The sequence below is a fragment of the Mus pahari genome, chromosome 21, assembly GCF_900095145.1.
Source record: "Mus pahari chromosome 21, PAHARI_EIJ_v1.1, whole genome shotgun sequence".
NCBI lineage: Eukaryota > Metazoa > Chordata > Mammalia > Rodentia > Muridae > Mus > Mus pahari.
In genome coordinates, this window is record NC_034610.1 from 53,808,796 (window position 1) to 53,822,968 (window position 14,173).

Genomic DNA, 14,173 nt, shown 5'->3' on the forward strand with positions numbered 1-14,173 from the left:
GACAGGGTTTCTCTGTGTAGTCCTGACTGTCCTGGAACTCAGAAATCCGCCTGCCTCTGCCTCCCAAGTGCTGGGATTAAAGGCGTGCACCACCACTACCCGGCGACAAATTACTATTAATACTATAAAATTAACTTAAAACAAATGAACAGAATGCCAAAATATAAGTAAGTTTTGTCAAAACAAAATTCAAATACATTTTGCTACAAATATTGAGGCTATTTACATGAAAATAAGTTGTTCATTTGGAAGCACTATAAATGAAAATTCTTTGAAAAAAACCTCTTCCATCTTCCTTTTTCATATCTGTAAATTTTAATGGATGTTTTGTGAAAAGTGCCCTTAGAGTATTAAATATTAACTCACTAAACTCACTAAATCTGTCTCCTGACACAGAGAGAGAAAGAGAAAAAAGGTTTCTTTGGAGGAATAAAAGGGGTAGTGACTTCAAAGACCAAAAAGAAAAAAAGAAAAGAAAAGAAAAAAATCAGAAAATATAGAGCTTTAAAGTCACTCTTAGAAGGAAAAAAACCCCATGTCTGCAGTCAAAACAAGCCATAAAAATGACTTGCCACTGACCTATGCTTTATGGTTGTTTTCAGGCAATCATGTGGCTCCATGGCTCTTTCCTTTGGGCTGTTTAAAGGGCAATTCTTTTGAAAGCCCGCTTTATGGGCTGCAGCCTTTCCCACTGTCTCTTAGCTATTTATCTGTATTGTGGAAACTGCAGACGTTGTTAGGGCCCTCAGTGAGTACTCCAGCTGCCTTTTCCCCCAAGCCTTCCACTTAATGTTAGGTTAGGATACAGATGGCATAAATGCGCAATTTTCTGCACTGCCTCTATCCATTCAGAAATCCTCCACTGTCTGTCACAGGACCGTTTGTTCAGAGCCAGAGTACAGTTTTAGGACTATGTAGAGATATGAAGTTGAGTCCTGAGGAAGTGTTCAGTAGAATGAATGAGTGGCTCCGCAGCAGCTACTGGCCTGGCCTGGGTTTGAAACTGCAACATCCTCTGAATGGAGTGCTAGGCAAGAGAAGGGCAAACCGCCTCATCTTGTAAAACGAATGTTCCCAGAGCCATTGGTTCAGCGCAGAGATAAAGACTGAAATGGGCTCTGTTCTGCAGTGCAGAGAAAAGTACGAAACCTTATCCTATGTAGCAACATCAGGAACTAAATTAAGATGGTCAGGGGACCTAGCTACCCAGGAGGCCTAGACAGATGACCACTTGAATGCAGGAGCTCCAGTTCAGCCTCAGTAACACAGAAAGAGCTTTTCCCAGAGAGTTCTTCTTGTCACGAAGTATACAGCATAAATGTCACGCTACACTATTTACTGTCTATATGTATATGAGATAGGATGTGAATTTGGCACAGCAAAACATTACATGCTCAATAATACATTACTTTATAAAATGCTTTGGCTACAATTTGGATTCACCATTATTAATTTTTTATAATAATTTAGATTTCATTTATCCAGGTCTCAAGGAACCAACTGCAAAATTATTCTTAAAATTAGGCCCAATATGGTTGACTAAAAGTAAATTTGTTGAAAAGTACTATTTAAACATACACAATTTTCTAAAGTAAATCTTAAGATAAAAATGTCAGACTGCAGTGGATGGTAATGACAATAATAGACACTATTTATGTACCCAAAATCAGTTTGACATGCAGTACAATTATTCTTTAAGAATGACATGGCAAAGCCTCCTCACACTTGATTAGACAGTTATGAACATGCTACACGTCCATGCTGTGAACACTGTCCCTTTAAATGCAGGTGTCATTCCCTTCCTGCTAAGGCGTAGCTCACCTTGCACTTTGGACACTTCTGGGCATTTCTCTGCCCATGCTCAATCTCACTGGCCCAGTGACGCAGTAACTTGTCTCCTTTTTTGTACTCCTTGCAGTTGACACCTTCATGCCAAGGAGAGTGGCACTTAAAACACCAGATCAATTGGCAAGTGGGACACTGGATCTGTGCAAGAAAAGCAGTGATTAGCACTCATGAGATCTCCCGAATATTCTCTGTTGCTGTGATAACCACTGTAAACAGAAGCAGCTTGGGTAGGAAAGGGGTTGTTGTTTGGCTTACACCCCCCAATCACAGTCCATCATGAAGGGAAACAAGGGTAGGAATTCAAGGAAAGAAAAGGGACTTCAGCCGGAACTGAAGCAGAGGCCATAGAGGAACATTGCTTGCTAGCCGGATCAGCCTGCTCTTATATAACCCAGGACCACCCACCCAGCGGTGGCACTGGCCTGAGTGGGCTGGGCCCTCCTCTATCCATCATTATTGAAGACAATGCTCTACTGATGGAGTAATTTTCTCAATTGAGGTTTCTTCTTCCCAGATGACCTGAAACTGTATCAGGTTAACAAAAAATTAACCAGCATAGTGCCTCAAAGATAATGTCAGTGTTTCGGGATATTAGCTAAAAGGTTATTATTTGAAATACTTTCCCCAAGAACAAACAAGACAAATTCCCAGTAAAATAGGAATACTCTGCTACTGAAAGAGGAAAAAAACTGTTCTGACAAGGATAGTTTGTTGTCAGAGACTAGTTAGGCATTAATTAAACATCAGACATTTTCATTTTGAAAACAATTTGGTTGAATGAAAATTTCCCCCATTGAAGCACAGAGTAAATCCCAAAGGCACCAAATCCAAACACTTTGACCATTTGTCAATTCACTTGTCCCCTGAGCCAACTTTTCTAGTCATTTCCGTTGTTTTTCTTACCAAAGGCTTGCTTTACCTGTAAGTGCTCCCTCAAGTGGAGAGCACAGTGGCAGGGCCACACGGCTGAGTCAGCACTGAGCACTGGTGGTCCTGTTAGAGAGGTAACAGTATGTGATCCTGATGGTGACACCTAGGACACCACAGAAGGAAGCCTGTGGTGTACACCAACGTATGGGATCGTTGGGAGCATCTGTTGTCCACTCGACACGGAAGGTATCTTTCATGCCTTCGTTTGTTTTCAACGGCAGTGATGTGTTGCGTTTCACACAGTATTTCTCATTCTCGCTATGAAGGCATGGTATAAGCACACAGTGGCATCCCTAAACTCCAGCCCCATATTCTAGCATCATCAGATGAAAAGATGTAAGATCTCTTTTAAAGGAAATCGAACAACAAGCCTGAGGCTCTGAGTCCGATCCCCAGAACACGTATTTAACAAAGACCAGACACGGAGGTTGTTCACATTTCCAACTGTAGTTCTGGGACTAAGTGGCCAGCCAGTATAGCCTAATCAGTAAGGTGGAGTACCAGGCCAAGTAAAAGGCTGTCTCAAAAACTAAAGATAGACAAGGTGAATGGTGCATGAGGTTGAACTCTACATAAACACACTTGTACACAGAGATGCACAGACACAAACACTCACAGCTCTCTCCTTCCCCTGCAGGGTTTCAAATCAGATTTATATTTATTTGTGAATAGAAGTAATGTAAAGTTTCTTTGAGACCAGGAAACACTTCACAAAGGTGGGACACTACAATGGCTCAAGGATCCCTGTAGACAAAAGTTGAACTATCACATCTACCGATTTTGAGATTATGATAATTATCAATATGCGATTATCTTAAGGTACCATAATGAAGACTCTGGCACCTGTGGTCTAAACCAAAGAATGTGGTACCCAACACAAAGTCTTACTAATTCTTACCAATGCAGATGTGGAGACAAACCAAGAGAGCCACTGTAAAGCAAGATCTGAAGTAACTATGAATAATAACAAATCACACTGAGCTAAAATAATACAGAATTATAGTAACTTTGGCACTCAGAGAATATACCTGAGTAGTTACAGAACTGGCTTTTGTCTGAAGATGCCATGGAGCCTTATTCATTCTGACCTTAACCACATTCAGAATTCGCCTTCCATGAATGCAGATAGCAATGCTGACTCTCTGCTCCTTTGTTCACTTACTGCCTTCAAGAGATACCAGTTCACAACCACAGGCCTGCCACATGGAGTCAGCCTTCTGAAATCACAGACACACCATACTCACACAGACACACCATACTCCCTCCTTCCCACTGGGACTGGTTTGAATGTGAGATGTGATACCTGGTCTCCAGATGGGGGCACTGTTGGGGAAGGTTGTGGAGCCTTTAGAAGGTGAAGCCTTATTGGAGGAAGTGGGTCACTGTGGCAGGCCTGAAGCTTTAGAGCCTTGCCCCACTTTCTGTCCACTCTTCTTTCTGATTGCAGATGAAAGGTGGCCACTCTCCCCAGCACGATGGGCTGTATTCTCTTGAACGGCAGGTATTTTGTCAGCAGTGAGAGAGGTCACTAACACACTACTCAAGGAAAATAGGAGGACAAACAACATCAGCACCACCTGGGAGCTTGTTGGAAACAGAGCTCATGAAAGCCCATATGTAATGAGTCAAGAGCTTACATTTCCCAAGAGTTTCTTCAGGTGTTTCATACTGTCTTAGGGTTTCTAGTCCTACACAAAACATCATGAACAAGAAGCAAATTGGGGAGGAAAGCGTTTATTCAGCTTATACTTTTACATTGCTGTTCATCACCCAAGGAAGTCAGGACTGGACCTCAGGCAGGTCAGGAAGCAGGAGCTGATGCAGAGGCCATGAAGGGAAGTTACTTACTGGCTTGATTCCTCTGTCTTGCTCAGCTTGCTTTCTTATAGAGCCCAAGACTACCAGCCCAGGGATGGCACCACCCACATTGGATTCTCCCACCTTGATCACTAATTGAGAAAATGCCTTACAGCCAGATCTCATGGAGGCATTTCTTCAAGGGAGGCTCCTTTCTCTGTGATAACTCCGGTTTGTGTCAAATTGACACACAAAACCAGCCAGTACAACTGACCCCTTGTCAACTTGACACACAAACACATCACTATTAAGCCTTAACCCTTACTTTCTTATTCACTCCCTAGATCTAAATAACTTTAGAAGTCCCACAATCTTTACAAGTACTTACATATTAAAATTTCAATTCCTTTAAAGTATCTAATCTCTTTTAAAATTCAAAGTCTCTTAACTATGGGCTCTACTAAACTATCTTCTTACTTCAAGAGGGAAAAATATCAGGGCACAGTCACAACCAAAAGAAAAATCAAACTCTAACTGTCCAATGTCTGGGATCAGCTCACAATCTTCTGGATTCCTCCAATGGCCTGGATCTCTTCTCCAGCTTTGCCCTTTGTAGCACATACCTGTCTTCTAGACTCTAGCTGCCTGTACTCCACTGCTGCTGCTGTCCTTGGTGGTCATCTCACGGTACTGATATCTCCAAAACAATGCTGTCTTCTGCTGCAACTAGGCTTCGCCAATAGCCTCTCATAGGCTCTCTTCATGGTGCCAAGCATCATATCTTTGCATGACCCCTTCTGTCCTGGACCATCAATTGCAACTGAGGCTGCACCTTCACCAATGGCCTTACATGGCCTCTCACAGTGCCAAGCCTCAGCTGCTTTTCATGAACCCTTCTTGCCTTCAAAACAAGCACCACTGGAATGAGTCTTATACATTACTTTGACTGGGCCTAAGCTTTTCATAGTCACTATGCCTCAAGATCTCCATGCCAAGATCCAGGTCAGAAACTTGTCTCTCCCAGCCTCAAGATCTGGATCACAGGTAAGTCCTCCAATTCTGGTTTGTAGTTCATTCCAGATATAGTCAAGTTGACAACCAGAAATAGCCATTGCATATACCCATGCTAAAGTTTGAAAAGGATCAATCTATTTACGTCATCTCTTCGGCTACAGACTATTGGACCCAGAGATTCTCCCAAATACAGGTAGCTACTGGTTGATGTGGTTGACAAGCTGCCTGAGGAACAGCTGATACTTGTTTTGGCAGCAGAGGTCACTCCCTCTTTAATGAAGAGAAGCAAACTGTATCTTTTCTCTTAGAGGCAAGATGGAGCTTCACATGCATCTGGCCTTTACTGTGGAGGCAAAGACAAGAAGACAAGTAGGTGCAGATCCCTGGAGAGGACAACTGACACTGACCTGTGTTCTTATGCTACCAGGACTGTATGGTTCTTCCTGAGGCCTGCTCTCTTCCTTCCCATTTCCAGGGAGTTGTGTGTGTGTGTGTGTGTGTGTGTGTGTGTGTGTGTGTGTGTGTAGGAAACATCATTGGGTTGGCCTGAGAAAGATCACCTCTTTGCTGCCTATAATTGAAAAGGCTCTAATTAAGATGATGTTTCCATTGATGTATCCTGAAGCTCCTTGCTTCAAAACGTCTTCCCTATGCTTCCCAAGCATGCTTAGGACCTTTACCAGGAAATTTTTATTAGGCGTACAGATATCCAGTCTCCCCAAGAGTCTAAAAATTCTCTGAAGCTAAAGTCCTCATCTGCCTCCTGGATACTCTAAACTAATAACATAAACCACAGGCAATTAGTAAGTTCTCTGTAAAAGAAATCTGGCTAAATCCAGAGACTGACAATGGCACTGACATGGCACTACCACGTCACCAGATGACACTTCCTAAATATTTTATCTTCTCGATGCTTTATTGATCATCTTGAATTAGGTGCAAACCCTTCTTCATGGATTAAGAAATTCAAACCAGCTTCATAAGACATTTCTGACACATTTGTTTTAGCAAGCATCCTTGCCACAGCAACACTCAGGTGATGTGTACTTAAACTCAGCTGCCCTACTAAGCAAGTAATGCTTTCCTGTAAATTCATCAAGCACCACCACCCCCTGCCAACACACACACACACACACACACACACACACACACACACACACACACACACCAGTCAAGAATAAGAATCTAGGTCTGGGCCAGTGTCCTGAGCACTCGGGCACAAATTCCGAAGCCAGCCCCACAACACCCAGAGGCAGCTCCACTCCCAGCTGCTCTAACACGCCCAGGATCATAGGAACAGAGGTGAGGAGGACACAACATCTGTCCCAACACTGGGAGTAAATGGGACCAGTGGGACCCAGGCACGCAGGAGCTCTACGAGACCAGTGGCTCAGGTTCCTTCCAATCTGTCTGGGTCAGTGTCCTGAGCAGACCTTGGGTGCAAACTCTGAAGCCAGTCCCACAACACCCAGAGGCAGCTCTACTCCCCGGTGGTCTAACACAGCCAGAATCATAGGATTCCAAGATCCCAGGACCTTGGTCACACCAGGATCTCAGGGTTCCAGAGACAGCTTGGCTTCCAGGAGCTCTGACACACCCAGGATCTTAGGATCACAGGATCCCAGAATCACAGGTCACAGAGACAGCTTGACTCTGAGTTCTGGCACAACCAGGATCACAGAAAGGACAGGCTCCAGTCAGACATAGCCAGGACAGGTAGCACTAGAGATAAACAGATGGCAAGAGACAAGTGTAAGAACATAAGCAACAGAAAGCAAGGTTACGTGGCATCATCAGAACCCAATTCTCCCACCATGGCAAGTCCTGGATACCCCAACACACTGGAAAAGCAAGATTCAGATCTAAAATCTGTTTTCTGTTCTCATGATGAAGATAGAGGACTTTAAGAAGGACATAAATAACTTCCTTAAAGAAATTCAGGAGAACACAGGTAAACAGCTAGAAGTTCTTAAAAAGGACACAGAAAAATCCCTTAAAGAATTATAGGAAAACACAATCAAACAGGTGAAGGAAAGGAACAAAAACATCCAGGATCTAAAAATAGATATAGAAACAATAAAGAAATCACAAAGGGAGACAACCCAGGAGTTAGAAAACCTAGGAAAGAGATCACGAGTCATAGATCACCAACAGAATACAAGAGATAGAAGAGAGAATATCAGGTGCAGAAGATNCCATAGAAAACAATGATACAACAGTGAAAGAAAATGCAGAAAGCAAAAAGCTCCTAACTCAAAACATTCAGGAAATCGAGGATACAATGAGAAGACCAAACCTAAGGATAATAGATATAGAAGAGAGTGAAGATTCTCAACTGGGAGGGCCAGTCAATATCTTCAACAAAATTATAGAAGAAAAGTTCCCTAACCTAAAGAAAGAGATGTCCATGAACATACAAGAAGTCTACAGAACTCCAAACAGACTGGACTAGAAAAGAAATTCCTCCCGTCACACAATAATCAAAACACCAAGTGCACTAAAAAAAAAAGAAAGAATATTAAAAGCAGTAAAGGAAAAAGGTCAAGTAACATATAAAGGCAGACTTATCATAATTACACCAGACTTCTCACCAGAGACTATGAAAGCTAGAAGATCATGGGCAGATGTTATATAGACCCTAAAAGAACACAAATGCCAGCCCAGGCTTCTATACCCAGCAAAACTCTCAATTACAAAAGAAGAAGAAAACAAGATATTTCATAATAAAACCAAATTTACACAATATCTTTTCACAAATCCAGCTCTACAAAGGATAATAAATGGAAAACACCAACACATGGAGTGAATCTACACCCTAGAAAATGCAAGAAAGTAATCTTTCAACAAACCCATACAACATAATTCCAACTTTAACAACAAAAATAATAGGAAGTAACAATCACTTTTCCTTACTATCTCTTAATGTGAAAATTAATATTACCAACATATTCTAATTGACTGAAATTCAAAAATATAAGGAATTAGAAATTTGTTGGTTGTCATCCAGTGGTCTCTCTAATTTGGTAATTGGAGAAATAGGTCCAATATTATACAATCCATATATACTTTGTGCTTGTTTGTACATGACAGGGTCTTGCTGTGTGCCACATAATCGCCTTGAAATCATGCTTCTCCTATCTCAGCCTCTCTAGTAGTAGGATTGTTTATTTGATGATTTTACACTATACTATGGTTTTCCAGAACAGCTTACTTATTTCAAAATTATTTACATAGCCAAAAAGAAACGTAGACAATTAATTTGGGAGGTGGCTTGTAAGAGAACAGCAAAGAGTGAGACTGAAGGCTTTGCTTGATATTTATAATTATTGTATCAATTTTGAAGAAGAGGACTTTATAAGTACGCTTATTCTGAAATGAGTACCTTTCAAAATCATGACAGCCAATGAACCAGAACCTTACCCTCACCTAATGTCTGTGCCACCCTCCAAGCAGAACCATTCTTCATTGAAACAGTTGATGAATGACTTCATGGATAGACCATCTTAATACACACACCATTTTTTAAATGAATGTAACCTGTTCCCTGTGGGCTGAGAATGAAGACAATCACTCAAGTCAAATAACTTTGACCATAGTAGGAAATCTGCATCCAAAAGTTGTGCCTACAATTCATTCCTTGGTGCAGCAGAACTGTCAACTCTTAGCTTAGCCTCTGTGGAGGTAAAATCCTTTGGTGATGTGAGGGACATTGAAGTACAGCCTTATTACAATGAACTCCAATGTCCAAAAATTGTTCTTATTTTGGGTTTATAACACAGTAAGAGCCAAGATTTTAAGCTCTACTAAAGACAAAACAAACAAACAAAAAGACTTTATCTATTTATGTTCATTAAAAAATAATAGTGATATATTATTTTAAAATATATACATTTAATATATTTGGAGTTATTTAAAATTTATATTGAGAAAACGTGTATTTTCAGTAGTGCTGTAGACAAGCACCTTTATAAGACTGTTCAATTGACTGTTTTATATCAAGCTTTTATAATACTCATTTGTATTGTTATAGTATTTTATAAATTTTAAAGAATATGATAAAAAATGAAAGGTATGGCAGGTATTGAAGAGGGGAGGTCTCTGGGGGAGTTGGGGAACAAAAGGGAAAGAAGAATGTGATGTAAGTCTATTTACTCAAAATGTGTTTTTAAATGCTAACAAATTCAGATAAATTGAAATTATGTATCTTTTTGATCATAATGCAATAAAACTTTTTTAAAAAATATGTATGGTGTATGTGTGTGTGGGTTCATGTGGGTTTCTGCACTTGTGTGTGTAGGTCAGAGGTCAATGTCTGATGTTTTCTTCTTTTGCCTTGTGTCTTATTTTGAGACAGGATTTCTCACTGAACCTGGAGCCCACTGCTTGGCTATGCAGGTTGGCCAGAGGCCCCCGGAATCAGCCTCTCTCCAAGCTTCCCCAAGGTTGGGGATTACAGATACACGTTGCATCTCCAACTTTTATGTAGGTGTAGGCATCTGAACCCATGTTCTCCAGTTTATACATCAAGCACTTAACGAAATGAGCCAATGCCCAGCCCTATAATTTTAGATAAATCACGAAAGTCATTACTTTTTATGCTCAAGATGTTAGACAACACCCATGCATATGTAAATCACTCTGAAGATGAGAGCTACTTCAGTTTTCCACAAGAGATTTCTTTAATTCTAAGATCAGGTTAAACATATTCTCAATAGCGAAACAATTCATTTGCAGCAGATTCATATAGTACCTGAGTGACAGGTACTGACCATACTGATTTTTTTTTTCCCCCACACAGAATAGAATGAGAATGTCTTGTCTGTAATGAACTTACTAGAAGCAGACAGGCATGAAGCTGGGCAGTCATATGATCGTAATCTGCCAAGCACATGTCAGTGCCCTGGAAGATGTTTCAGGGAAGACTGTGCTCTTGCACAACGGGCAGAATGTTTCTGTAGCATGTGCTACGACCCTCTGTTAGCCAAAGTCCACCTGCAGTACTAGATAGAGCCCTGAGAGCACACACAGAAACAAGTATTCTAACAGCAAGAACTGAGAGGGCACTTCAGCTAGCTTACCTTGAGCCTTGCTGACTTTTCCAATAAACAGACTCTATAAATCCCTATAGCCCTGGCATATGCACCTCAATACAAATGGTCCAGACACTCCTCATATGAATCATCTAAAAGTCAGCCTATAGTGTGTCCTAGAGAATCTAGCCAATGTAATAAATTATCAGGAAATATGAGTTATAAGATTTTCTTTAAGAGTAGAAAATCTGGGGCTGGAGAGATGGCTCAGTGGTTAAGAGCACTGTTTCCTCTTCCAAAGGTCCTGAATTCAATTCCCAGCAACCACAGGGTGGCTCACAACCATCTGTAAAGGGATGCCCTCTTCTGGTGTGTCTGGAAACAGCTACTCATATAAATAAAACAAATCTTTAGGAAAAAAAAAAAAGAAAATCCTTTTTTTCCCCTCTTTTTCTTCTTCCTCTTCTTCCTCCTCCTTCAGAGGGGGAAATGTGAGCATGTGCATGTACTGCAGAGAGGAGGAAAAGAGTCTGATATACAGTTTTGAACATCTCCAAGAAGCACTATTTGATCCTTTTTAACATCCAGTCCTAAAGCCAGAGTAATAACAGTGGCCACGTTCTCCTGGCCAACTTGCAATAGCCTATTCTAAAATTTCATTGTTTACTGCTGTTTCTTCTAGTAGTACAGGAACCTTCACATTTCATGAGGCAGGAGTCCCTTAACAAAGTCCAGGTGTGGTCAAATGAACTTTGCCTGAGGGTTGCCCAGGAGGGATGAAACCAAGCTAGAAGCGGAAAGTTGGAAAGACTGGAGACCAAAAGTAGATAAAACAAGCAGAGTCACATGGGGCAGGATAAGGTCCATCAAGATGCTAAGTTTATCCAAAGCTTACATTCACCTCAAAACTTATTTTTTTTTTCAAGCAGAATACATGTCTTTCTAGGATGATGTATCAGAACCTGCAAAGGAGGACTGTTGTGGATTTGACCTCCAGAATTACATGAGAATCAGCACATCCAAAAACTTAAGATGCTGATGGACTCTGTCCCCAGTCGGTTTTGATTGGTAAATAAAGTTTCTGGTGGCCAAAGGTAGGGCGGGGAGACAGGCTGGATTTTAGGATTCCCGGGCAAGGAAGTGAGGAAGGAGCAGGAAGGGAGATAGACAGCCTCCATACCGGGAAAGGAGCAGATGTCACCTCTAGGAGGTGCCGGGCAGAGCACACAGCTGCCATGTAGGTGCTGGGGAACTCAGCCCAAGAGGGCTGCAGGTCTGGGTTCAGGGCAGCCAAGAAAGAACAGGTTTTAGGAAGTAATAACTTAGGAATATCAGAGGGGAGAGTATTAGACACATGAAGATTTGGAAGTGGCACAGCCATTGAGCTGTTTAAGGCAAATTAAAATATAAAGGTTGCGTGTGTGTGTGTGTGTGTGTGTGTGTGTGTGTGTGTGTGTGTGTGTTTCATATTCAGGAACCCAGAACATTGGAGCGGTAGCAAGGAGCAACACTGCCACTGCTGCCACCACCACTGCCACCACCACCACCACCACCACCACCACCACAAAGGTGATTAGTGTACGGTTAAATGGGAACAGCAACAGGGGACTGCTCCAAAGAGCCCCCTTTCCCTCATCCAAGCTCACTGTTTCATAACAGCTCACCTGGAAATACTTTGTAGACTACGTCTAAGCTCAGAAAGCAAGGCCTAAGGAAGTGAGTCAGTGAATCTTGTCCCAGGACCCACTTTTTCACTAATGTATAAAAGAGGGGAGGGGCTGGAAAATTCTGTCATTCCTAGGCCAATGTGGCACCTCACTGGGTTTATACAAATGGGAAAGTAAACAAGAAAAGGCAGGTTTACAGAGGACAAAAGGAAGGAAAGGCAGAGTCCCAACCCCCTTGTTCCTGACCATCTTCTGACCACTGTACACCAGCCCTAGATGCAGCTAACTTACCGTCCTCCTGACTAGTCAAAATGACATTGTCGGTTTTTGTTCTAAAACCTCAAGGAAACAAAATCAGTTCTAAACACTACTGGGGTCAATTTATGTTAGCTTTAGGTCTGGATTATTATTATTTATGGTGTTTAGGGGTAGATATAGGGATAAAATACCAGGTGAATTTCAATATTTGACTGTTAAGGGCAGGAAAATTTTCTAAAAATATAGCTGTTTTATGAAATCAAGAAAGAAAGACAGGTGAGTTTGGCAAGGCCCCTCATAAATAAACAAAGGGAGAAATGTGTTCATAAAATCTAGCTGGCTTTATCACCACCGAGCATCAATAAACACTTCAAGATTAACATATGCAACACACCCTTTGTTTAACTGGCTTCCTTAAACCTTGCTGGACAACTTCATTTTTATCTCTCTTGTGCAACATCTGAAAAGCTGCATTTCTTTTCTGTCAGCTGCTAGCATGGATGGTACGTCAGTCTCAAGAGAAGTCAGTCAATGTCAGGAGCTACACTGACCCTGGTGGAGAGTGGCAGCCTGCTTCTCATTTGTAAGCAGTCAGTTTGAAAAGATGGTGTGTGGGGGATGGTAAGGTGGAGTGGGGTGGAGGGCAGGATGTAGAAAGGAGTGCAGAGAATACTAATTTCACATTCATGGGAAAGCCTGGAATGTTTAGGGAATATGATTGCCCAGGGGGCCTATGACCATTACATAAGGGTGGAAATGTGCTAGAGCTGTAAGATTGTTTCTCCAGGACATCTGAGTGTCAGTTCCTTCTATCTGATGGTGAGTCACAGCACCACTGTACACATCACCCCAGGTGAGCTTAATAACCTTGCAATGAGTGAAGGGCTATTATTAGTTTTACCTTCAGGAGCCACAGAGGTGCCTTTGACATGTTCCCTGTGTTGATATGCATGGCCTTCAACTCAAACTGAGTCAGAATGAAAAGTAGCTCATTCTCAGTCTTCACTTGGGAGGAGAGGGGAGCTTGGAATGTAAGGGCCTCAGTAAACTACAAGTAGCTGCTTCTGATCCTCAGTGACAAATTGTTCCTCTCTACTTCTCTCCCTGAAACAGGAGAACAACTCTCACTTTTTCATAATGAGTTTAGTTACAATGGCAGTTCTTGGTTGTCCATTTGACTACATCTGGAATTAATTAAAATCCAAGTGGCTGGGTACACCCATAAGGGATTTTTCTTAATAAAATCATTTGAGGTGGGAAGACACACCTTTAATCTAGATCTTTCAAGGCAGGGAATATACCCTTAATCTGGCCACATCTTTGAGAGTTAGCCTATATAAAGAACATGGAAGAAGGAAGCACTTTGCTTCTTGCCTGCTTGCTTGCTCTCACTCTCATTCACTGGCAGTAGAGCCTTTTTTTTGGGATTCTGGCTGAGACATTTATCCTCTAGTAGACTGAACAACTACAGATTCTTTGAATTTCTGTGGGGAGATAGCTAATGTTGTTGTATCTAGGCCACAACCTGTAAGCCACTCTAATAAATTCCCTTTCTTTTTCCCTTTATATCTTCCTTCCTTTCTTTCATCTACCTCTTTCTCTGAGTGAGTGTGTGTGTGTGTGTGTGTG

At 41.6% G+C, this 14,173-nt stretch overlaps 1 protein-coding gene across 2 annotated transcripts in view; it reads right to left on the minus strand.

Moving 5' to 3' along the window:
- Positions 1-14,173, minus strand: part of Rnf217 (ring finger protein 217) — a 113,800-nt gene that overhangs the window by 21,702 nt on the left and 77,925 nt on the right. For both annotated transcript variants that reach the window (XM_029532988.1, XM_021221272.1), the window contains exon 3: positions 1,822-1,986. In XM_029532988.1, coding sequence (XP_029388848.1) covers positions 1,822-1,986 — 165 coding nt within the window. The remainder of the gene's footprint in view (positions 1-1,821; positions 1,987-14,173) is intronic.